Genomic DNA, 27,006 nt, shown 5'->3' on the forward strand with positions numbered 1-27,006 from the left:
TTAATGAATATTATTTTAGTTAAAAGTTCTTAAAGTTACATATGTCCAACTGAATACATGAACTGCAACATGGTGCAACAGGCTTAAGAAATAACCAAATGAGGCTTCTCTGCCCATGCACCAACTTGGAGATACTTTCTCAGGAAATATACATGAGATTAGAGGATATGTATGAATTGTGACTGTCTATCCCTCAGCCTACAAAGAAAACTAATGTAAACTCTTACAAATCATCAGATTTTAAAAATCTTTCTTATTATTTTAGGTCATCAGTTGATCAATTTTTTCCATAATGGTCCAGTTTAAAGTGTAGGCTCTGCAAATGATATACTTGGTCACAATTATTCAAGACTAATGGTAGCATGAAAGCAGTCTTAGACAATACATAAATGAATAGGCATAGTTGTATGCCAATAAAACTTTATTTATAAAAACAGGTGGTGGGCCAGATTTGACACACAGGCCATGGTTTATAAGCCATTATTTCATGAGTTTTAAAAAACACATAAATTAAAAAAAAATTTGTCATGTTTGACCTGTATACCATATCCCACCCTAATGACTTACTATGAGGTTGGTTTATATTACTTTGGAGATTATTATTCTAAACAATTCCTGAAAACAAACATCATTCTAACCTGCTGTAATGTTTAGTATTTTTTGTTTATTTTTTGAAGTAAGAACAGGATTCATAAAAATGTCATACATATCTATCAGTGAGAAATGTAGCAATTATTTGAGAGAAAATGCTTTACACTGATTTTCATTTACTTGAGAAGTCTTCCTCAATATAAAATACTTATAAAAATATTTTTTTCTTCAAAACAAAACAACCCTCATTAAGAGTTTGATTTTTAAAAAGAAATGATCTTGATAGATTATAAGATCATACCCTATATTACTCAAGCAGAAGAACTTATGAAGCAAATAATATCTTTTGTTTATTAGAGAAAAATTTGTATCTAAATATTCAGAAAATAAATTAATTTGTTTATTTAAAGAACTGAAGATACTACAAAATTAAGTATTCAAGAGACATCAGAAAATTAATGCTACTGTCACATAAGAGGGCATTCACCACTCTAGATAAAATCCACTTTCTACTCAGCCATCAAGTCAAACTGTTTAACTTCAAAAGCTGTTTTTGTTGCAACACCAAAGGGCATTTTAAGGCACTATGGACTCTTCCTTAAAGCCTGCACATCTGAGATTCTTTTGTTCCAACCTGACATTTTAAAGGTAACTCCTTTCCTGTGGTTTGGAAGTGAAGGGTGAAAATTCACTTCTCTTTGCTCCTGCTGTCCCTCTTCACACTGCCTACAGTTATCGCTGCTTTTGGAAACTCAGAGCACTACTGGGTGAAAATGGTAACGCCTTTAACTCCATCCTCTCTCCCTGCACTCCATGCCTTTGGTAAAACAACACTTATTTTTAAATGCAGCACTTATTTTCAATTTCCTTTCCAGCCTGGAGATTACAACGATTTAAAATCAGAACTATAGCATTTCTGTTATAGTTTTTTATTTTAAAAACACTGTATTTATAAAGATGTTATTTAGCATTTCTTAAAAATTGACTCCTTCATCCAAAGATATCTTAACATTCTATCACAGAAATCCCATATTGTTAAGAAATAAGAGATTCCAATTGTCCACATTTCATTAAGATCGAATTAAAATGAATTTGGCCTCTTAATTTTGAACATATGGCATAACTTCTTGCTTATCAGTCTTAATTTTGAAGAATCCATACACATTTTTAAAACACACATTTAAAGCAATGTTTTTCATGTTTTGAAATCTGATTTGAACCAAAAAATTTGACTTGTGAAGTGTGAAAAAAGGTAGCATATGCTTAGTTATTTCAAATAGCCTATATAAAAAAGTGTTTTTTAAATGATCAATATGTACATTGGAAGACAGCCTTTGGATTATTTAGTGCTTAACACTCATAGAGCAAAAAAATTCAGAGAGCAAATGACATTGATGACCATGAAGTTTTGGAGACATGTTCAAAGAAAAAGAAAAACATCCCATAATCAATAACCGTAGGCACTGGAGGGTTAAAATACTGAATTTTATGTTTTCTACACATAAAATTTAATCCTTTGCTCACCCCTCCCATCCCCACCCAAATAGGTATATTTGGTGGAGATGAGTGATTTATATTGAAGTCAAAAAGAAACATAGAAAAGGGCCTTTTGTAATTTCTCATTGTCAAGGCAGGAAGGGGAGAAGGAAGAAGACATATTCAGTGACCATTTGGCAGGAAATCAATTTCCTCTTCCAAAATTATAATGATTCGAAAATAGACTACAATAAGTATTTAAATTTGCATTCTTTTTAAAGTGCTCAGAACCCTTTCACAGTGACTATTTCATTTAAGCATGAATGGGTATTAGATTGGGTACCATTAGAAATAGAATTGGTAGTCCCATTTTTCTAGGATTAAAGTCAAGTTCAGAGTTGACCAACATGGGGGGCCATGTCACACAAGCTCTGGGTTCTTCCCATTGCATTCTATCCTCACATTTCTCTTATTTGCAGGTAATAGGAAAGTTACAGAACCACAGGTTCCAGTAACTAGCAGTCAGCCTAGGGTGCCTGACCACATTCAATGGCTAGGAGACTGGCTGTGGAATGTACTGCCTGGGGGTAAAGTGGGCAGTTTAGAGTGAGGAAGTACAGAAGATGCTGTTCATGGCAGAATAGATGAAGAGCAGAAAGGAATCAGGGGTGAAGTTTGAGAATATTTAGAACTCACTAGAATCTAAGTTCCATGGGGGCAGGGACATTATCTGCTTTATTACAGATAAATTGATTATATCTGGCACAAATGTGAAGTGGCTAAATACTAAGAGAAGGCAAGGGAGTTAGCATGGAGAGCAGGAGTGACACCATCTATCAGGAACTCAAATCGCTACTCAGCACTGCAGAGGCCATGTGACCAGAAACGCTGTTTTCAGTTCATCCTTCCCCATAGTCCTGTGCTCTGTGGTCTGTCCACCAACACAGGCAGCTACAGCTCAATTCCATCTTCATGTCTCAGGGTAAGAATTTTGGTGGTGATAGTTAAAACTGAATTTCAAAGAGAAAGAAGAGAGATAATTTTTGAATTTTGAGTTTCAAGATTGGTTTGGGAAACCCAGAACAGAGGTAATACTTTGAAAGAGGAAGTCATTTGGTTTTAATAGCCTAGGAACCAAGACATCAACACTTTTGGAAGAATACAGAAACAGCAAGAGTGAGAACCTGAAAAGTGTGCTGAGAGTGAAAATTCCTAAGACTTGGTATTGGGTTTCTGAACTCCCAAAAAGGCCAGTCTGAGACTATTGCACACAACCCACGGGGCTATAAACTGATGAAAACTCTATGCAGGTAAATATCATCAAAGCTGTTAAAATAAAATATACTAACAATTTTGAACAAGTGATTTCAATTTCATGAATTCATAGTAGAGAAACCTGTACAAGGTATGTAAGTACATGAGATATTTTGTAGGTTGGTTTGTGAAAGCCCACTTCCACTAAACAGAGATTCATTCAATAAATGATGCTACAACAGAGAATGGGGTCAATGTGCTGCCACTGGAAAGACTAGGATGGTTCTATAGTTGGTAGAGAAATATCCAATAGACTCCTACATGAACAACTCAACTCAGATACAAGATATATAGTAAATAATATCTGTATCAGATGTAGGATACGGTTAGTAAGCCAATCTGAATGGATATTTCCCAAATGCTGACAGTGGTTCTGAGAGTGAGGGAAAGGGATGTTAGGATCTTGGGTGGTGGAATCCACCCTGTATGCTTGATGACAAAGTGTGCTTCACTCTTGTTGTTACCTGGATGATCCATCAATACATTTTCACTTAGATGTGCTTACCTGCTTCCACTGGACCTTATAGCCAAATCCAGAAAATCTCTACTGTCTTTTCTACCTGCCTTATCACACCCTTTTCCTGATGAAAGGCATTTTGAAAGAGAAAAAAGTTAAACTGATGGGGAAGGTAAGCAATTTGGATGACTAATTCCCATTTTTATCTATAATGTTTTGATTATCTGTATAGGAGTTATTATTACCATAAAGATTAAACAATACTGCTGCTCCTTCCTGCATGGAGGAAAAGGGAAGAATTGGGGGTCTTTGAAAAGGAAGAGCCAGCCCAACATTTTTTGAAACTGTTCCATTGTCATTTGGACCCAGATTCATTGAGAAAGTGATTTCAAGGTGCCATGGACATTAATATGAGTCATGTCTAGCCCAGTGGAGCAATAATGCAATGACAGGAGGGCTAAAGGTGAAGCCTTTACACAAAGAGGGCCAGGAGAGGCTCACAACATCTGGGGTTCTCAGAAACAAGAGAGAGCAGCAAACAAGCTCCTCACAGATGCCCCCTCTGCTACTACAGTACCCACTGTAACAGGCGCCGGAGGAAGGCTACTGCTGGGGGAGGGGAGGCAGCTCTGAGTGATCAGGGAGTCAGGAGTAAGGAGGTCATAAGTGACCTGTGAGTGGCTGAAAATGGCCCCTCAGTCCCATGATCACAATTGAACTGGGTCCTGGAGCAGAGTTGCTAGTGGTTAAAGTAATCCCTTGGAGATACGGAGAGTCAGAGATTAAAGAGGACATGTGTGCTGGAATTCCAAGTAAAACTGGACAAAATGACAAGAGTCACAGGTTTTCCAGTGATGAACCTGCATGGGACCCACAGAATAGAAAAGACTGCTGGGTGTATCTAGGGAAGAAAAATAAAAAGTTCTGAGAGGGGTCATTTTGAGAGTAAAAGGAACTTTTGGAGACTGACTGGATTTTAAATTGGTAAAAGATTCCTTGCGCAGAATTACTATTCTGTTTCACAAAATGGTAGAAAGTGTCTTGAGTATAAGTTGCTTAAAAAAAAAACTGTTATTTGACTGATACTGCAGATGTTTGACTTACTGTGAGGAAATAGGATCTTTCTATCTCCTTTATAAAAGCATGAAGAAAATGAACTGTTAAGCTCTTCACTTATCTGTTCTTTAGCACTTATTTTAGGAACTTCCCTATCTTTGCTAAAACAACTAGGACTGTATCTTGGTTTTGAGGGGTGACATTACAAAAAGGAGATACCCTGAACACAAATAGGGGCTAATCTGTACTTTATTGACAGTAAATACATTTAGATATTTAAACTTGAAAACCTACTTTTACTACTTAGAAATTCTCAATAGGCTATGTACATGCAAGATAGATTTTATCTCTCATGGTTACAAATTTCATGTTAAAGATTTGTATATTCAGGTGCATTAAACACAGCATTCATATCATTCCTGTTTAAGTAGTGTTATAATTTTAAAGAAATATTACCTTATAGTATTTTTTAAAGATTTATTTATTTATGCATACAAGAATGGGGGTACAGGCCAGAGGTACAGGTGGTGAGAGGATTCACCAGAGACAGAGTGGGGAGCAGAACAGGCAGACTGACTGAAATACACTGCTGAGGGGTGCAGCGGGCGAGTCAAGAGAGGTCTGTTGCACCATGCGGGTAGCTCCCTGGCTGGGGATCAAGCTCCATGCTGCAGTGGCTGGGTTAGCTTCACAGATTGCATCTTAACCCCACCAGGGTTGCCCACCAGGGAGGCCCTCTTACAGTTTTTAATACTCTGAGGTTTTTTTCCTTTGAATCCATTACTCTCTTAACAAGGAATTTCAGTTAAAAGGCTGATATTCTGCAACAAATTATGTTTCTTATACAGTTCCTGCCACCCTGTCCAGCAACATCTACCAAAGAGTGATAGTAAAGCCAAACTAATCCTCAAAATATATTGTGAGGATTATCACAGGGTCTTTTGTGATCATGAAACAAATGGATCAAATTTGGGTGTCTCCTGCACTTGAAGAATGGAGAAACAGGAAATCTCAAAACCAGAAAAGACTTCCAAAAACAGAAAAGACTTGCAAAGCCATCTTTACTTTCATTGCAAGAAGCATTTTCATTTAAATTTTAGGTTGCCAGGCCTCCCTGGTGGTGCAAGGGGTTAAGACACAACCTATGAAGCTGTCAGCAGCCACTGCAGCACGAGTTTGATCCCCGGCCAGGCCAGGGAGCAACCCACATGGCAAAGCAGACCTCTACTGACTCGCCTGCTGCTCCCCTCAGCAGTGTACTGCTGTCAATCTGCCTGTTCTGTTCCCTACTCTATCTCTGGTGAATCCTCTCACCGCCCCCACACCTCTGGCCTGTACCCCAGCTCTTGAATGCATAAATGAATAAATCTTTAAAAAAATAAATAAATAAATTTTAGGTTGCCTACTCAGCCTTCCTATTCAGGATATTTGCAACAGAAATGAATGCAAGTTTACCATTGTGGAAAAATAAAGTAATTTAAGAAGTAAAAACCAGGACTCTTATAAAAGGTATGAAATATGTGTATATCTTTCATATAAACACATGCATACACATACACACACGCACATATACAATCTTGAAAAAAAAAAAAACTCCCCTGTAAGGGTTTTCAGTTTAAGAGAAAGTGGCAATAAATGTTATTGATGCTTTTTTAATTCTCTGCAATAGATAGTAAATAGGAGGCATTTTTTAAAGGAAGGAAACCTTTAAAAAAAGAAAAAAAGTTTCCCTGTCCAAAAATTTTCAACCCAAAAGGAAAACAAAACCATTGTCACTTTATGGGAATGGGTATTATATATCATGATTTTGACCTAAATTATAAGATTCTCTCTCTCTCCAAAATTATGACCCAAGTAATACTTGTTCTTTTTCCCTCTATTGGTATCAATTAAGGATGAGAATTGTCAGAGGGCTCCAATAATATTTAAAGACATAAACACAGAAATTCAGGGTATAAGGAAACCTTCAAAAGTACTTTGCACAATGCCCTCAGTTTGCAGATGTATGATATAGTTCTGCACTGAGAATGACTTACTGCAACAGCATACAAGAACTATCACAAGAATGCCTGCCTTTAAAAAATTTCTCTTTTAGTTGATTGTCCTGAAACCAAATGCTTGGGGAAATTCAAGGGGAGGGAAATGTCATAGTATTCTTGCAGCTGAAGTGAGTCAAGACATGGTCTAATCCAGGGTTTCTCAAGTCCAGATAACATTTTAGATTGAATAATTCTTTGTTATGGCAGACTGTCCCATACATTGTAGGAAGGTTAAGAGCATCCCTGGCTTCCACCCCCTAGATGCCAGCATTTCCTTCTCTTGTCACAACTACCTAAAATAGTAGGGGTAAAGTCACCTTGCTTAAGTACCACTGGCCTAGTCCAATCCCTTCATTTCATTAGAGGTACAGGTTTCACCAACGCACTGGGTAAATCTGGTAAGCCACACAATCATTACTAGAACTCAAATTTCAGTGCTCTTTCTGCAAAACCAAGTTGCCCTACTTTTACTTTGGTTCAATTATACATCAAAATGAATAAAATCAACAGATTCTGCCTAAATATGCATTCTAAAATTGGGAAGTAAAACTAATCTGACCCTTCAATACCCTGCAAAGACAAGTCCTTTGACCAAATACAATTTACTAGGAACTAACACTTCTCAGGAAATTTTAGCCAAAGATTGAGACTAACAGCTCATTTTTTTTTAACTTATCCAATGGAATAAATACATATTCTTGATTTTTACTTGAGCAGGTAAAAAAATGCTAAGCTCCCCCTTTATTTTGATCAAAATAAGGGGGATGCAATTTTATGGGGAATATAACCAAAATGAAAATGCATACATTGTACAAAAATGAAAAAAAGATGTAAGAATTATATAAAATATTAAAAAATAAAATCTCAATTATGCCATATAATTAAAATGTTTTCAAGCACTCTATGGACTCATCAAAGTTATGTATCAGATCTGGTCTTGTGGTTCTAACATCAACCTTTGTCATATTCCTGAAACCATTTCTGCCTCCAGATTTCTATATTTTCTTCAGAATTCTCTGAACTGTCCATGATGTCCTCATGTGAAATTCTGCCTTTTCATTGATTTCTATAATACAAAACAATCTCAGTCATGATTTTTTCACTTAAGAATATATATTGTATGATTTGAAAAAAAAAGCTAAGCTGCCTCAACTCTGCTAGACAATAAGTAAGAATTCATTTCCTGATAAATTTGTGTTTTTTTTTTACCAATTATTTTCTATTTTCAGGGGTAAGTAAGTAATTAAAAAATATTGAATGTCTAAATAGCCATAAGACAAATTGATATTTGGATAGCTGTCTACCATATATTAAATTTCACCTAGGGATGTCTGTACTTGGAAATTAGAATCTTATTTTGAAAAATTCTAAACATCTACCTTTTTTTGCTTCCCTAAGGAATCACCAGTTTTGAATTTATAAATTTACTATGGAGCCTTTCCATGCAGCTTTTGACATAAAGAAATACTTATTTGGGGGGCCTCCCCAGTGGTGCAGCAGGTTAAGCACAACACTGTAAAGCTGCCCGCAGCCTCTGCAGCACTGGTTCGATCCCTGGTCAGCCAGAGAGCTACCCATATGGCACAGCAGACCTCTCCTGTTGCGCCCTCAGCCATGTTTTTGGTCTGTCTGCCTGTTCTGCTCCCCACTCTGGGGAATCCTCTTACCCTCCCGCACTTCTGGTCTATACCCCAGTTCTTGTAAAAATAAATAAATCTTTTTAAAAAAGAAATATTCATTTTTTGATTAATTTGCTTATTTTTTCCAGGTATTTATTTTAAACTGTCTGCTTTGCTACCTTGCTTTCATTTTTCCACAGACTGGACTTCTAAGCTGTCTGTTTTTTTTTTTTTTTAAAGGGATTAATAAAAAATTCATTTACCAATTTTCCCACCTGCTTCGTTTACTCCTGTGCATTCTTTTGGTTGCTCTTCTCACTTAGATTTATGGTTTTCCATCTAAATTACCAGAATTCAGTTCTTTTATCTTGGAATGCAGAGAAATGAGAGTTCCCAACTCTTCTTATCTTCAAACTTGTATTGTGACCTTCACATTTGTCATAATTTAAAGTCTGTCCAATCTCACCCACACTTTAAAATATGTAATAATCTCTCCAATGTATAGAGTTTATAACATGAGTTTCAAATATGGGAAAGTCAGATGAAACAATATTCCCCCTTAATTCTGTCCAAAACAATTTTTTTATACAGTGCTATACAGCTTTAAGAAGGAAATGATGTATATCTATTATGGGTTGAATTACTAATTTAAAAAAATTAAGAAAATATTTTATATAACTGAGGTGAGCAATTGCTTTTCATATTAAATTGGAAATCTTCAGTGGAAAAAAAATCACCTTTTATCTAATTAGACACATTAAACAATGAAAAAGCAATAAATTTTCAAACTCATAAAGAACCAAACAAACTAAAAAACCATTTATCTCTTTGGTATCTTCATTCTCAACAGTGAATTGATTTTCTGAGCCTCTATGTCTTCTCGATGCCCATACATCCAGTCAATTCTGTTAATTATTTCCCAACTCTGCCTTTAGTTATCAATAGAATTATGCTTCAAAGCACATCACCAGCACATCCATATGTGAAATGTGTGTATATTTTTTAGTAATTCAAAAGAACCACAAACTGATAAAATAATGGCTGTAAAGGTAATTTCAGAAAGACATAAGCTTCATTCTGAAGAGTTTTTGTTAAAAAAAAAAACTCATTCGATATAATAAGATGCTTCCTGGCCCATGCCATTTTGATATAAAAATTGTTGATTAATAAGTCTCAATTACTTGATTATGCATTTTGGTTTCAAACTTTGCTTTTAGTGCTCAGAGGCTGCCTCCAGGCAAAATTTCAATTCATTATCAGTTCAAAAGGCTGCCCAGTTGTACCTTCTTAAGCTACAGTAAATACATTTCCATCTGGTCTCATCCTCTTTAGTATCTGACATTTTGTAATAGAGAGCTTTGAAATCATATTTTATGGCAGTGAAGCTGCTTGGGGAAATTTATTGACTTAACAATCCCATCCAACATCTCCTGTCATGTGGAACAGCCCCCAGTACAAGGCAGATTAGTGAATGAGAGCTACTTCAATTTGGCCCAACAGTCTGGCTAAAGAATTTTCCATTACATGGGTGGGTGAGATTAACTGAATTTGGAACCATTCGATTTATTCTGTAGCACTAGTATAAAAGAACACAATAGTGACTAGGACTGAATTTGAGTATGCTCTCTTCTATTGCCATTCTGATGAAGTAGCAATGCCGAGATTATAAATTGTTATTACTCAATTTATTTTTTAAATAGATCTAAGTGTTTACATTTGTGAGCTGTATTTGGTATTTGCCTCCATTGTAGATTCTGAACACAATAAGCGTGTAGTTAGTATAAATATATAGAGACAGTTAATAATTTATGCATGCTCCCAGTGTGCTAGGACCCCAAGTGTCTATTAAATTTTCCCACTCATGCAAGGTCAATGAATAAGACCAGGGAACCTATGGAATTTTCTTTTAAATGCTAGGCTAGCCTTCTTTTAATAATGACAACCTGCAAACCTAATTCTCATTAATTCCCATGTACCACACGAAAGTTGGGATATACATAAAATAAATTGGTTGAGAGAAAATATAAATATGATTATGTCTGAGGCACTGACAACTGCAAAAGAGCTCAAATTTTCAACAAATTATCTGCAAATACACAGATTTATATTACACAAAAACAAATTTAAACTCACTGGCTAGTCAAGAAAGGCATTGAAAAAAAACACATATATTTGCAGTTCCTTTTAATGAGAAGAATTTCCTACACTTGACAGTGGAATTTATTATTTCAAAGGCCTATAAACTATGATAAATTAACTGGATATTCTACAAGGAATCCTGCTTAAAATAAAGTGCATAAATTTGAAGTTATACTTACAAAAGAACAGAATTATTATTTTACAGCGTTAGATCATATTTTAAAGAATGTAAGTCACTTGGATAATATGTGAAATTTATTGTAATTGTTGGCATTTTGTCACATAGGCTAGATTATTTTATGAAAATTTATAATAAAAATTTATAAATAGATTATTTTATGAAAATTTAAAATTTATAATTAAAACATCACATTAAGCTTTTAAAATTCTAGCATCATGTAAGCAATAGATATTTAATTAGCATTTTTGTTAATGATGGAATATCTTTTTCTAACAGGAATTTCCATTTCTGTTATGTGTGGAATTAATTAAGGCAACCTTATATAGCAATAAGATTTCTCTCTTCAATTTAAATTGAGAACTACATTTTATTCCATAAAATGAAAATAGCCTCTAGTTACCATTTTTAATGATATTAGCGGCTTCTAAAATAATTTAACTTATCAAATTTATAGCAGATGCCACAAGTTGTATACAAACAAAATATTTTCCTGTCCACTTAATGAATAAAAGCTAGAACAAATCATGAAAATCATTTGTAATGAACTTTTTTCAAGGTTGCATAGAAATTTCAGAGACCCAGACAGGGTTAGCGTTAGCTTTTAAGTAACCTGAATTTTATAGCTTGAAAGAAGCCTTAATAGATACCAGACAAATGTGTCCTTTTACTCATCCTGAAACTGAAATGTAGAGCCATGAAATGACTTGCTCAGTGATATAGAGCTAGGTACAACATCCCTTATATTTTCAAAATATGATTGCAAATATGAGCATATATTTGCAAAAACATTATTATTTCAAACTAAAATTTAAAAAGGTCATATCACATCATAGCCCTCCATAAGAACACTAGATTTTATTATAGATTACCAAATATGGTGATATTACATGTCCCAGTTATATCCAGAACAGTTTATTTTCTGGATATTTGCTTTCATTGATTATCCATGTAATAATATTGAGATTTAAAATATAGAAACCATAGCTATTTGTTCTATTCAGATAGGACAAATAAGGAAGTAAAGTCTCACTTTTAAAAATTTGTGAAGCTTATATTGCATAAATGTATATTTTCATATTTTCCCCAAATATGTAATAAAGTACCTTTAACAAGCATCCACTATATCATCACCAACATATAGGATACATAAGGGAAGATAGTATAACTTTCCACATGGAAGCCAAATGAATAGCAAAGCTTTAAGTAATTTGTTTCACTAACTAGTATTGCTCAACCTAGGAGATCACATCATCTCGACTATACTAAAAGAAACCCAACAATGAAACTTTTATCAAATGTACTAATATATCCATAATATTTTTAGTAAAATACTTTAGCTTTTTCAAAAGGAAACAGGACTTTAGAAATAAAAATATAGCACTTATATGACCCATCCAACCAGTAATTTCACAATGTCTTTAAGTAGTGTCTTAATTCCCCCAAATAATAGCAGCACTACATAGAAAATTTTTAGACAGAAATTCAAATAAAGACATTTTATTATGCAAGAAATGGATTTTTATTACTAAATATAGTCCAAAAACGAACATATTCTTGCAAACTATATTCATTGAGACATCTATTTTTTATATAGTGTTTGATCAAAATATGAAAGGTTTTCCCTTGTATATGCTCACCTGCTCAGAAAAGAAGTCACTGCTATCTTCCAAATATTTACTGAAAGGGTTGGGCTCATAGATTTCTTCCTCCTTTTTCAGGAATATTTTGGATTTTACTGGTACAGGGCGAATTACTCCAGGCTTAGTCTTCATGAAAATACAATTGATTTTTCATAAAATAAAGAAATAAACAATATAAGAATGAGTAAGTATGTGTATATTAAGTCACTCAAATGTTCTCAGAAAAGTCAGTATTTTTTTTAAATTTTACAATGGTTTATAAATATATAAAACAGTCCCTAAAACTAAAAATTTCTAACTAATATGTTTTAGCTATTGCAGCAATCAATTCATAACAATCCACTAGGAAGATGTTCAAAATACAAAAACTTCATTTATCTAGCCAAACCTGTTTTATATCCTTGCCAGTACATTCAATCAATAAACATTTCATTTGACAAATATTTATTAAGCCTGTCCTCTGTGCCAGGCAGCATTCTCATTCTAGGGAGAATAAAGTTGAATTTGGTGTTGAACTGGGTCACCAGAAGTCCTGTCCATATTATATGTGAAACCAGGGATAACCTTCTGAGTTAAGGGAGTGAAGGGTGGGTACCAAACATATGTTCTCCCCCAAGAATATGGAAGAGAGACCTTAACTGCTCTTCCATCATGTTCAGAGATTGAAATTATGTCATCTTGGGAGCTATGAGAAAGTCTTAATTTTCCCCTTAAAAAGAGATCTATGAGATCAAGAAAAAAAGAGCGAAGTATGTGGTGAGCCAGACTGGAGAGGAGAAATACTTAAGGATTTTCCAGAATTGAGTTCAAAAACATCCCTAGTGCCCAGCTGAATTATTTGTCCTAAGGTTGCTTAAGAATCCTTTTCGTTAACACTTGATCCCCTTCTAAATTTCTCCTTGAGTGTGATTCAAACTCCATTATTTCTAAAACTTACAAACAGGAGTTTAGCTTATAAAAGAGCCATTCAAGATTCATAAACTTGCATATGAATGTCATTTGGATAAGAGATGAGAGGAGAGGGGAAAAGAAAGGACGGAAAAAGAGGGCAAGGGAAAAAGAAAAATCTAGGAATGAGAGAAATCTAGTTTTTGGCAATTTCAAAATAATGTTTCAAAACACCAACATCTTGTTACACTGTAATATGTCACAACATGATTGATAAGTTTACAAAAAAACCATCCCAAACAACAATTCAATAAAAAAGTTGTGACACATTTTCTGCTTAAACATTTTGCTACAATCATTCTTCTTAACTCCATTTCTTTTCAAAAAATAGTAAATTAGCTCTCCTCCATCAGTGCTGATACTCACAAGTTTAAGCCTTAAGGGAGTACATCTATCTCTCTGCTCTATAAACCACCTGATATACTTTGAGTCTTGAATAAATGCTGCTCTGAAATACTTTCTTTCAATCAATATTTTCCCAGTTGTCTTTCACATATATTTGCCAACTGGGGAAATACAGATTGAAGAAAATCTCTATCTCCCCCAGGCTGAGAAATATCTCCCACTTAAACTGATTTCTCTCAAGGGCTAAAAACGAGCAAGTAACATCCAATTATGCGTGAAGTCACATAGCTGAGTACACGTATGAGTACAGTATGCCTCCAGTAAACTCAGCACAAGAACAAAGCCCAGTCAGGCACCTGTAATAAGGATGATTCCTGATATCTGTGTCATAATTGTATGTTGTCAGACTAGCTGTCACTCTTTCCCTTTGACTTTTCCGTTTTATTTATCCTTCCTTCTGTTTTATTCCTGCACATTCTCTTTCTCTCCTGCTTCTTTGTGACTCAGGAAATCAATATAGCAAGTCCAGTTCTCAAATCCTACCAGGTTTTAAAACCAACATGGAACTTTAGGATCTAAGTTTGTGACATTATGCAGAAAGGAAAAAGAGAAGAGAGAAGAAATCTAACCAGGAGGATTTAATATGCTAAGGGAATACCTGTGCTTGAGAAGTACAATTACCTGGTTCCTGTATTGCTAGCAGGCAGATGTTTTGGATTATCCTAGCCTAAAGCATATTATCTCTCTTGGGATTATCGCCCATTAGAGTGAGACTAGACACAAAGAGACTCTTTTGGATGGTAAAATATCACATACGTTTAGTGTCAGAATCATCAGAATCAGTTGCAGATTCTTATTTGTTTATGTACCAGCCTTCATGTTCCTTAGTTCCTATGAATTTCCTGTATTTGGTGGTTACCTGACAAATTTGACAATGATTCTTTCCCTATCTGCCAGGTTTTCCACATGCTATTTTCTTGGATTCTATGTCCCTATGCTTGGTCTGCCTGAGTCTTCTTCATTCTGATTTGCTTAATTGGCCTTGATACCATTGCCTTGATCCTTATATCACCTCTTTTCATAGACATGATTTACCATTGTATATTAATGCATTATTACTCAGTAGTCAATATTTAATAGATATGGAAGCCAAATCTACACTATGTGTAGTTTGCCTTTGACATTTGGTTTCCATCCTATAAACTTGAATCATACCCTCCATACCAAACTGTCCCTTAGCCTTTGGTCAAATTGGAAATTGAAACATGGTACACTTTGTGCATTCTCCATAAGCCATGGTACATGGATAAACAGCATTCTTGGAAGTCTCCACACTTCCCCATGCTTTGAGATCAACTTCAAAAACAATGGAGATTCATTACAACTAATGACACCATTATTTCCCATAGACCCAAATTCCTTAGCTTCTATATGGGATCAGGCACTATATTCAATTTTTTTTGGCAGATGATCTCATTGATTCCTTAGAAACAGCAGTGAGACTTAGAAAGAATAATTTGCATGCCAAAATTATGTAGTTAATATGTAAAGAAATCAAGATGTAATTCCAGGTCTGGCCTGATCACTAAACCCATGATTTTAGTTATTTCTATGCTTTATTCAAAGAAAGAGAAAACATAAAAATCTGAAATGATTTTTAAACACCTATTCTCTATAACTGCTTCTGTTAAATCAATAACAAAGCCCTAGTATTTTTTATATTTTTGATTCCATTTATATTTAATTTCCATTGCCAATTTTTAGACATATCCTTCCTTTTGCCCAGTTAAATAATTCTGCATTAATTTTACCTTTTACTAAACTTACTAAATCAATATTTTTCTTTCTTTACATGTGGCACACATTCTTTCAAAAGAGCATTCCTGGAACATGGTGGAATCTACTGTTTATCCACTCATTATATACATCTATAATTCCTCCTTTCTCCTACACGCATACACACATGCCACACACACACACAACACCTCATCTTCTAAGGGAGTCTGTAGTGTGTGTGAGACATCAGACTGCATATTGATGTCTTTCTAAATCTGGTCAAAAATCCATGAAGCAGCATGATATTGATGCTGAGAGAGTATCAAGGACATGGATTATAGTTTTTGCATTTGTCTATTGTTAGTAGACTATATGACCTTGAAAAATCCATTCAACCTGTATGAAACTTCTGTTAAAGGATTAATTCAAATCTGTGATTAGAACATAAATTCTTGCCCCCTCAGGAATCTTACCACATAAATTTGTTGAATAAGAACTGTTCTAGATATTCAATCCATCACACAAACAAGAATCTCAAAGTGCCTTTCAGAAAATTTATTAAAAAGAATATGTGAAACAACTATCCTATTACTTATTACTGGACAGAGAAAGCTATCCTTGAGTAGTTAATTTGCTCTCTGCTCTCCTTAATACCTTGTTTCTCAATGTCAAATGGTAATATAAAGACTAAATTGCAACACAAAGTAAACTAATGGCTTTACCCAAATAAGATGTTTGCTAGCACCTTGTGTACAGAATGGGATCTGTATATCAGCAGCATCAGCACTTGCAAACCTGTTAGAAATACCAGATCTCAGGCCTTCCCCAGACATACTGAATGAGAATCTTCATTTTAATATACTCTCTAGATGATTCACATGCATATTAAAAAATGAAGGCCACTCAACTAGAATTTATCCACTAAATATCATGCTACCCACCTACATACAGAGCTTCCTGGTCTGCCATCCCAGAGATATCTGATTAACCTTGAACTTCTAACACTAGACTAAAGAAGAGGCTTTAGAACAGACTGCCATTTACTGATTTCTAATCTACATAGCATCCTTGCTAGAGCCTCCTGATACCTTTAGAATTCAAGTGGACTTTGGTTCTTAAATTCTGACAAATCTAATTGCTAAGTCTGTGTCTTTGATGGGGAACTACTATAAGACTGTTATGCCCAGGAATAGTATGACTAAACTAATCCAAAGAGGCTCTTCTTTCATATTAACCTGCTATAGAATCTGCCATAGAATCTTTCATATTAATCTGCAATAGAATAACTACATGAAATCCATGAATGTGGGCCTCCCCTGGTGGCGCAGCAGTTGAGCGCTGGGCTGCGAAGCTGTCCACAGCCTCTGCAGGGCCAGTTGATCCCTAGCCACTGGCGAGGGTCCCACATGGCGCGCAGACCTCTCCTGCAGCCTGCTGCTCCCTTCAGCAGTGTACTTCGTCCGTCTGCCTGTTCTGCTCCCCACTCTGGCTCTGGTGAATTCTCTCACCCTCCCGCACGTCTGACTGCACCCAGTGCTTGTATAAATAAATAAATAAATCTTAAAAAAAAGTCCATGAATGTCATTCTTATAATGTCAGGAAAATTCAACTTCATTATATTCTTTCCAGTCTAAATGAAGAAATAAAAACAGGTAATGACTGTCCTTGTACAGCGGGCCCATATAGAACAATAACAAAGTTCTCAAAAATGTAAATTTCAATTCATTGTGAAGAACTACCAAGAACTGATTTACACTGGATGTAAGAGCTTTGAAAAGTAGCAAAGAAAACAACAGTTATTTTGGACCTCTAAAGCATACTTTTATCAGGCAGTCTCTGAAGTCATTTTGCCAGTTGAAACCTAGTCTATGTCAGGAAGTATTATGTCCACAGACATGAGTAAGACATAACTCTTGTTCTTAGAAGATGGACAATTCAGTTGAATAAATCACAGAACAATCACAATAAAAGTCATGTCATTAGATTCCTCCAAAGTTACCTAATATCTCATCTTCTCACCTAGACTAGAAGTCAAAACCTTTACAGTGCCTGCAAAGTAAGCCCACAAGGACCTAATCTTTCCTACTCCAACCAGCTTCTCCCTTTCTAGTCTTCCCTGCTGCTACTGTTCCTCTTACCCCTATTTTATCCCCTCTAGCCTATTTTCATTTTCCTTTCACAAGGAGTTTTCTCGTTAGTTTTTTGCTTTATTTAGAACTCTTTTCTCCATTTCTGGTAGCCTCTCTAAATTTTTCAACTTGTTGTTCAAATGGCACCTTATCAGACAAGATCTTCCCTAATGGCCGATGTCAAATAACACCACCTACCTTCCCTTACTTGCCTTATTTTTTCCATAATGCTTATTACATCTGACATCAGTTTATATGCTCACTGTCTTGCTTTTTACACTAGAAATAAACTCTACAATGCCATAAATCGTTATTTAATTCATTGTTGTATCTCCCATACCTAGAATTCTGTCTAGAACCTAGTTGATGTTAAATACATATTAGAAGATTGAATAAACTAAAGCAGAATTCAAGCTACAATGCAATATGAAGGCTTTAAGGGGCACTGATTGCCAGCCTGATTTCTCCTATTACTTTTCCTGGATTGACTTTTCTGACTACAATACTATAGGCCAGGAAGAGGGGACTTTCCAGGATAAAAGATCCATCAGCCTTTAATCAATAGAGGAGAGGAAGAAGAAAGTGGACTGGTAAGTTCACCCTTCAGGTAGAAGCCTGAAGTTATCACCCTTGAAAGATACAGGAAAGGCAAGCCCAGACACTACCGCAGTGCTTGACAAGACCCTCTCCAATTTTTTTTTTTAAGGTTGTCCCACCTGTTTGCTTAAGGTGAAAGCAATTAAGCTCTTAACAATAACATCAATGATGTCAGTCATCTTTTGGGGAGAATTTAAGAATGGAATTAGAATGAGGACATCGCATCTAACTCTACTGTTAGTTTTGAGGCTGAAAAATGTTCAAGAAATAGAGTGTACAGATTCTGAGGCCTGAGGGTCAGTTTTAATGGCTTGTGAGGCACTGGTCAGAGCCTGTTATTCATTTGTGTTTATAACCCATCAATTATACAGTTATACTTGAACATTGCTACTTGGGGCGCTGTAAAAATAGGCAATGTTTCTGTCCTTTGGAACTTATAATCATAATTCCATGACAACAAGTTGGTATTGCCTCTGGCTGAAGGCCAATGTTGAAATTAACTGCCAGCATTGACCGAGAGAATCCCCATTACTAATTTTAAAATCATGGCTTCTTAGAGCAACATCTTTCTTAAATTAATAACTTCAACTAGTGGACTGACACTTGTAATTGCTTTTGACTACAGTTGTAAGCTCTGGGGTGGTGTGCTGAGGGAACAAAAGAAATATATTACAGAGTCCCAGTTTTTAAGGGTTTATTTTTACAGTTAGGAAGAAATAGGACATGGAATAATAAGGCAAAAAATAAAGCACAGCATATGGAAACTTCTTTGAGCCTGGTTAGGAATTTTACTGATTTGAGTCAGAGTTTGTGACAATGTCATAGATATTTCTTCTAGTCATTTTCTTCAGACTTGTCTTCATTCTCCAGTATTAGTTTTTTCTAGAGTTTCTTTGGCAACAAGCTCATAGAAACTAAAAAATATTCTACTGGTCAAGATTGCTAACAAAGGTAATATTCTCTAAATTGCTTAGCTGATTCATGCATTCAATTAATAAATGTTTATAAGCTCTAATTTTTTTTTACACAAATATTAATTCTTGGGGAAAATACTTAAGTTTTTGTTCCTCCCCCCAAAGATATATCCCAAATTTCAAAACACTATAGAGCAGAGTAAAACTTTCAAGATTAAGGTAAAAAATCCAGACCATTATACCACTCATTGGCCTTGGGACTGTTGACATGGCATTGTAAATATCTGGACTTCAGTTTTTTTCACAATAGTGGTGAAAATAGCAATTCCTTTCATTCTAACTTTAATGATGATTAATGAGGATCTAGTGAGATATAAGATGGAAATTTATATGGAAAAAAACAGAAGAAAAGGGATTTGAAGGAAAAAAAGAACATATTTTTGCATTTATAATATAGTATTGATATTAACTTGTCTATACCATTTAAGGAAATATCTACCTTCTTGCAAATAATACTTTTTGCCGCTGAAATAATTTTTTTTTAATTTCTATGACAGTTATATAAAATAAATATACATAGAATTTCAATAATTATAAACTACATCCTATCACTTAAGAAATACTTTGTGGAAGGTACATCACACCAATGAGTCAGATTGAAACATTTCAATGGTTAAAGAAAAGACAATGGCATGACTCAGGCCTGAGGAGGCGTACATGATAAATGCGGTAGCCCTTAAGTATGTTGTGTCAAGGAAAAAATCTAGTCAAGGACAAACCACGTTTATGCTTAAGAAGACATTGGTTCTACACAAAGGCTCTCAGGGCTACATTTTCTGAACAACAGGGACCTCAAGGGCCCTCAGGAAAATGAGTCATGCACCACTAAAGCAGGACACATCAGCTGGCATTCAGAACTAGGAACAAAGTTTCTGTAAGTTTAAGCACTCTTCCTTACAATGTTCCAATAAGCTGCATTCTGCTTTTGCCTGTATATTGCCATATGACTTATTTTTTAAATCTATTGTTTTGTACTCTCTATATTCAGCTTTCTTTCCTTTATGGATAACCATGAGCATTTAACATGGCATGGAATTGGGCCTCTCTGATGGCGCAAGGGGTTAAGACGCAACCTATGAAGCAGTCCGCAGCCTCTGTAGCACAAGTTCGATCCCCTGGCTGGTCAGGGAGCAACCCACATGGCATAGCAAAACTCTCCTGTCTCGACTGCTACTCCCCTCAGCAGTGTATTTCAGTGGATCTGCCTGTTCTGTTCCCCACTCTGTCTCTGGTGAGTCCTCTCCGCCCCCTCCCCTCCACACCTCTGGCCTGTGCCCCTGTTCTTGTATGCATAAATAAATCTCAAAAAAAATGGCATGAAATTTAAAAAGCAAAAGATAAGTGTCTTCTAAACCAAGATCCCTACCTTTGGGTAAGAAAGACCATCTCGTACAGCCCTATCTATTTTCATATCCAGAGGAAACAGGACCCAATCACTTCTGTTAAGATTGTGATGATTCACTTCAAAAAAGTGAGACAACTGTGTGCTAAACCAACTAAATCCATCCTTTCCTTTCATTCTGTTTACTATTTAAGGGGAACACTAATCACCAGTGCCTAATCTTAATACCCTAACCAACCTCACCCTGTCTCCTCTTCTTTAGTAAGGGATCACATCTTCACAGACGGTACGAGATTGCTAGCACAAAGTCCAACACAGGAGGGACCTAATGAAAGCCACACTTTCCTAGAGGCTCAGTGTCTCAACTCCTTCATCAGCTGTTTCATATCCTCCATGAACTATCTAAAATCTAATGATTCCAGAACACAGACATCCACTAACTCTATGCTTTGAATCAATTTCAACTCAGTTTGTGTTTTTAGCTGTAAAAATGGCTGCTCATATTATCTCTTAATAATTGAGCTATTATGCGTGCAATAATTACACCTCTCCTATGTACAGAGCTAAATTGGCAAGTTTACATACTATGATAAACGAGCCTTAAAATAACCCTTTCAGGCTGACAGTGTAGTTATTCTAACCTTTGTTTCATAGATGAGTATTTCCAACATCCTCATCTCTAAGTTCCTTTTTTTTAAGAATTTATTTTTATTTATTTATTTATTTATTTATACAAGAACTGGGGTACAGGTCAGATGCACGGGAGGGTGAGAGGATTCACCAGAAACAGAGTGGGGAGCATAACAGGCAGACTGACTAAAATGCACTGCTGAGGGGAGCAGCGTGCGAGACAGAAGATGTCTGCTGCGCCATGTGGGATTCTCACTGGCCGGCAGGGATCAAATCCGTGCTGCAGCGGCTGCAGACAGCTTCACAGTGCTGTGCTCAACCCCCTGCGCCACCAGGGAGGCCCTCTAAGTTCCTTTCCAATTTTGATATACTGAGATGTTACTTAATAGAAAATAACCGGGACACAGATTGGGGGACGCAGATTGGTGAAATAGCTTCATAGCGTTCCCTGAGCTATTTTCCCTGAGTCCAGAACTAAAACCTTGATTTCAAGAATTAAACAATAGAAATAATGTAAGAGCAAGGAGCATGGTCATGCTTCCTTACTTCCTTCCAATGTTGAATTGGTAAAGTTGTAATAAAAACAAGGAAAATGTAAGCCAAGTTAAAAAGAAAGAACTATGAAAAGCAATATATCCTCAAAAAGACAAACCTCAAAAGCAAAATGACTTCATGTACTAAAACGTGAGCTACCACGGCAATTTGTCATATATTTTTACTTCAGCCAACCATATTTTCACTTCAAACAACTATACTTCTCCCCTAAAATGAGTCAAAAATTTTAACTAACTATTCATTGTATATAAAGTGTACACAGTTTCTCATGTAATTTAACTATAATCTATCATAAGCTCCCCAGAATTTTTGCATGCTATATACATTTGCACATACACATAAACAAAAAGCAATGTATGTATTATAGTTATAGGTAGATCTATGAGTTATATCTATAACTATAATACATACATAAAATAAGAATTTCTTCATATATGCCATGAATATGTGTATAGGTTATACACACATACATGAACATTACGTACCATAGTTTTCTTTTTCAAAGACATTTTTATTTTCAGAATTTAATCCTGAGGTGAGCAGATGATGGCAAGTATTGTAAATTTAGTCACAAAAATGAAAAAAATTACAATTTCATTCATAACATGTTACTTAATAATAAAAATATTCTAAAGAACCAAATGTTATATAATATCCCATGTATACAATTATTTTTACTCTATTCCACTGCCAGATAATGTAAATACCATGTTACTGTCATGAAATAGATATTAAAGTGATTGAATTGAATAATTGTATCATTCCAGTAGATGTTCTTTTTGTGTGTGATAAGTTTTCATGACAATAATCCCTTCACAAACCTACCTATATCTTAAGGGAATTTCAGGATTAAAATTTAATTTAAGACTTTGGGCCTCCCCAGTGGCGCAGTGGTTGAGCGCTGGGTTGCGAAGCTGCCCGCAGCCTCTGCAACACTGGTTCGATCCCCGGCTGCTCCCTGGCCACCAGAGGAGGGTCCCACATGGCACGCAGACCTCTCCTGCTGCCCCCTGTTCCCCTCAGCAGTGTACTGCGTCATTCTGCCTGCTCTGCTCCCCGCTCTGGCTCTGGTGAATTCTCTCACCCTCCCGCGCTTCTAACTGTACCCAGTGCTTGTATAAATAAATAAAATATCTTAAAAAAAAAAAAGACTTAGTTAAAAATTTCTTGAATTCTCTAGAGAAAAGGTCTATAGTAAATACAGAGAAATTATCATCAAAGTCAGTCAAAATAACATTTTGTAATTTTTCCTAGAGTACACAAACACGAAATTATTTTACTAGGTAAGAGACTATTTATGAGTTGTTTTTATTTATCTCATTTTGTGAAATAATTATGCATTTGCCTATTTGAAATCATTTCTTAAAATATTAAGCCAAAATATTAACACCAATATGCCCAAGGAGTTTGACTGAATCAGTCTTATTTTATGATCCAAGTAGGCTTTTCTAATATTTCAGTGTTAACAAATAAAATTATTGGCATTTTGGCAATTTTAAGATGATTTGTAGGCTATGAATGCAGGGCACCAAAATTACTGCTTAAAAGAGGGAGGGAAATTCAGCACTAAATAGTGAGCTATATATGTACATATATGTATATATAAGTCTGATAATATATATGTACACACACATTTACATATGATTAAATTACATTTATTTATCCAATATCTAAAATCTGTTTTTGTCTATAATGCTGAGTAAAATTTTGTGTAAGGAAATAAAAAAAAGTATTTTCCCACATTACTCTCAAAAGACAAGCATGTCATCATTTTCAATATTAAAATAGTTGTAATATTTCCATATTAAAGTGGGAAACTGCTTTGCTGCATTGTTATTGCAGTGCTTGTTTCCATGGCAACACCTTCACTTCACTGTGTTAATAATCATAGACTCACAGTGCTGGAGGGGCTTGGTAAGTATTAACAGAATGCTCTCATTGTTCAATTTGGGGATCAGGCCTCAGACTCCCAAATTCACAACTTGCCACTGTCAGCCTAGTAGTTAGTGTCAGAGAAGGAAGTTAAAGGTGGGTCTTCTGATTGCAAATTTCAGTACTCTTTCAAGTAGACAGGACAGCCTGCCACACTGTTCTAAATCAATTGACACTAAAATCCCATACAAACACATATACACATATGCAGACACATCCCATATCTATAACATATATGTAAACACCAACATAATCAAGTGATTTGAGTCTATCTCTTTCAATAGATAAACTAGACTTTTCTGACTTTTAAGTATTAACAAATAAAATTTTAAAAATATATTATCATTTTGGCATGAGAAACAAGATGAGATTTTCGCTATGACTGTAGGACACCAAAACTGTTGCTTAGAAAGGGTAAAAATCAGTACTAAACAATCATTTATCTTTTTAATGTTTTCAATTGCTTTCCTAGAATTTTTCATTGAATTTACTAAAGGTGTCTGCACAAGAATTTGTCATTATAAATTAAAAGATATAAAGAAAAACTTCAACAATACATAGGCAACTCATTTCATGTTTCAATTTGCTAACCACTGTAAGAATAAGAAATACAAGACACTAAGAGAAAAAGTAAATTTATTTAATCCAATTTTTATTTATAAATGAGAGTCTAGAGTTTAGATCTGTGTTGTCCAACACAGTGGGCACTAACCCACCATAGAGGCCCTTGAAATGTGGCTATTCTGAATTGAAATATGCTGTAAACATAAAATACACAGTAGATTTCAAAGACTGTGTCCTAAAAATAAAATTTAAAACATCTTAATTATAAACTGATTATGTTGAAGAGATTTATTATTTAATAAACTATATTATTGGAGCTAATATGATTTGTTTCCTTCCATTTTTTTAACATGAGTAGTAGACAAAATTTTTCCTTCCCCCTTCCTCCTAGAAAATTTTAAATTGTATATGAGGCTTGTATTAGTGGTTCACATTGTATTTCTACTAATCATCATTGGCCTCAGCCATTAACACACTAACCTTACTAATTGAAATATTTCATTTTCCATTTCCACAAGTTCAAAACTACCCTACATTATCAACAAAGACCCTCTCTCCTCGAACCCTTTTCTGGTGTCTCCCCTCAAGAAGTGAGCTTTCCTCTAAATTCCACAGCATCTTGCTTGTGACCCACCCATTTTACTCTAATGAGATAGCAGGGTGCAAGTTACTGGAAAATACGGTCTGTGGATGGTTTCAGGAAATTTCTAACCCGCAACACAACTACCGTAGAGCTACAGTAAAGTATCAGCAAACTTTTATTAGACAGGTGACTAAACTTATTTATAGTGGATTTATTTTCAATTCACCTTCATTAAGATAAAACAGATAAAATCAAAATTTTCTAAAGCAGATCTATGACTTAGTAAGAGGATACGTACCAGTTGAGTCTCAGATACTGTGGATGATAATGACGAGAGGTTTGCCTGCAAAATTATAAACATGATATTTATTTAGTAAAATTTGAAATGTGTAAAAGAATAATCAATGGTTTTAAGTATTTTGGAGTTTTTTAATATTAAAATAAACAAGTCAATTCTAAGAATTTGAAAACTACAAAGTAAAAGGAATAATATTTACTAACAAAAATTATTTTTAACATTACTTATACATTCCCTAACAATATTTTCCTGTACATTTTTATTAAGTTCATTTAATAGTGAATGTTTTATGTGCTGAGATATAAAAATATCTTAACACAAGCACAACCACAAGACATCAGAAATACTTCAAGATGACGTAATACTTCACGCCTGTCTACTTCATACTTTATTTAAGCATATCAGCCTTGGGCCTCCCTGGTGGCGTAAAGGATTTAGATGCAACCTATGAAGCTATCCACAGCCACTGCAGCGCAAGTTTGATTCCCGGCCAGGAAGTTACCCACATGGCACAGCAGACCTCTCCTGACTTGCCCGCTGCTCCCCTCACCAGTGTGTTTTGGTCAATGTGCCTGTTCTGTTCCCCACTCTGTCTCTGGTGAATCCTCTCAAACCCCCCCCCCCATACCTCTGGCCTGTATCCTGGTTCTTGTATGCATAAATAATCTTTAAATAAAATAAAATTAAAAAACATATCAGCCTGTATACTTATATTTATTTATAGCAAATTGAAACATATAACAGATTTTTTTCCTTAAAGAATATTAAAAAAAAAGTTTTCATGATTTGGGAAAGAAAATGATTTGTTTTTATTAAATTGTTTTTAAGTTAAAGAGGGAACATACTGTTCCTTCCTCCTTAGTTCTGAATTTGACTTCATCTAGATTGTTTCCTTTTTACTAGTGTAAGTAGTAAAACTCTTGGACATTGACTGAAAATGTTAGCATTTTGTTTTTTATGAGAATTCAATAGACATAGAATTATAGGGTAATATGTATTATCTCTCAGTCTTTCAAAGATATTGTCACATTAGAATCTTCACTCTTGCTCCTGTTACCAGAGTCAGTCTAAATGTCACATTGTGGTGATCATCTGCCTTCACATTCAGTTAGCTTTTAAGATTTTTCACCATGACATACAGTTATTTCATCATGATGTATTTGAGTGTGGATGAGTTTCTGTGTGTTCTTTTTTGGAGACTTGGTGTTTTCCTATATTTTGAGTATGCCTATCTTTCTTCAATTCTGGGAAATCCTCCATGAACAGCTCTTCAAATGTTGCCTTATTTTCATTATATCTAATATGTTCTTAGGGTAAATATAATTCTTTTAAATATAATTCATCTCAATCCATCTTCCATTTCTACAAACTTTCCTTTTGTACTTTTCATTTCTTTATTCTGCTTGTTGGTTGGTTCCCACATATAAACCTGCTAAGTAACATATTTTTCAACTCTATGCTAGTGCATCTAACACAGCAAAAGCATTTTTTATTTTAATGACTTTCACTTTTAGCAATTCTGTTTGTTTATTTTTCAGATTCTTTTATGTTATCTATAACAACTTTTAATTATTTCAACACTAAATAGATTCATAAATTCTTTCCAGACTTTTCTACAATTCCCCCATTATTAAATCTCCTGCTACTCATTTCTGCTGGCTCTTTCTCATGCCTCTCCCCTGTAATGTCCTTTATTCATCTTATTGTTTTTCATTCTTGATTTGGAGCTTTTCAGTCAAGGTAACTTTGGTGATGATTTCCATAGATGTCCTGGTGGGAAAACCATCTCTATAGTACCATTCACTTTTGCCCTTGTGGGAG

The 27,006-nt window shown here is 35.0% G+C and overlaps 1 protein-coding gene across 1 annotated transcript in view; it reads right to left on the reverse strand.

The window, feature by feature from the left end:
* Window positions 1-27,006, reverse strand: part of MLIP (muscular LMNA interacting protein) — a gene marked incomplete at both ends in the record, with an annotated part of 218,554 nt that overhangs the window by 28,767 nt on the left and 162,781 nt on the right. The window contains 2 exons of the mRNA XM_084258824.1: window positions 12,510-12,638; window positions 25,186-25,230. Coding sequence (XP_084114950.1) covers window positions 12,510-12,638; window positions 25,186-25,230 — 174 coding nt within the window. The remainder of the gene's footprint in view (window positions 1-12,509; window positions 12,639-25,185; window positions 25,231-27,006) is intronic.

The sequence above is a fragment of the Talpa europaea genome (genome assembly GCF_964194135.1).
Source record: "Talpa europaea genome assembly, chromosome: 2".
Taxonomy (NCBI): Eukaryota; Metazoa; Chordata; class Mammalia; order Eulipotyphla; family Talpidae; genus Talpa; species Talpa europaea.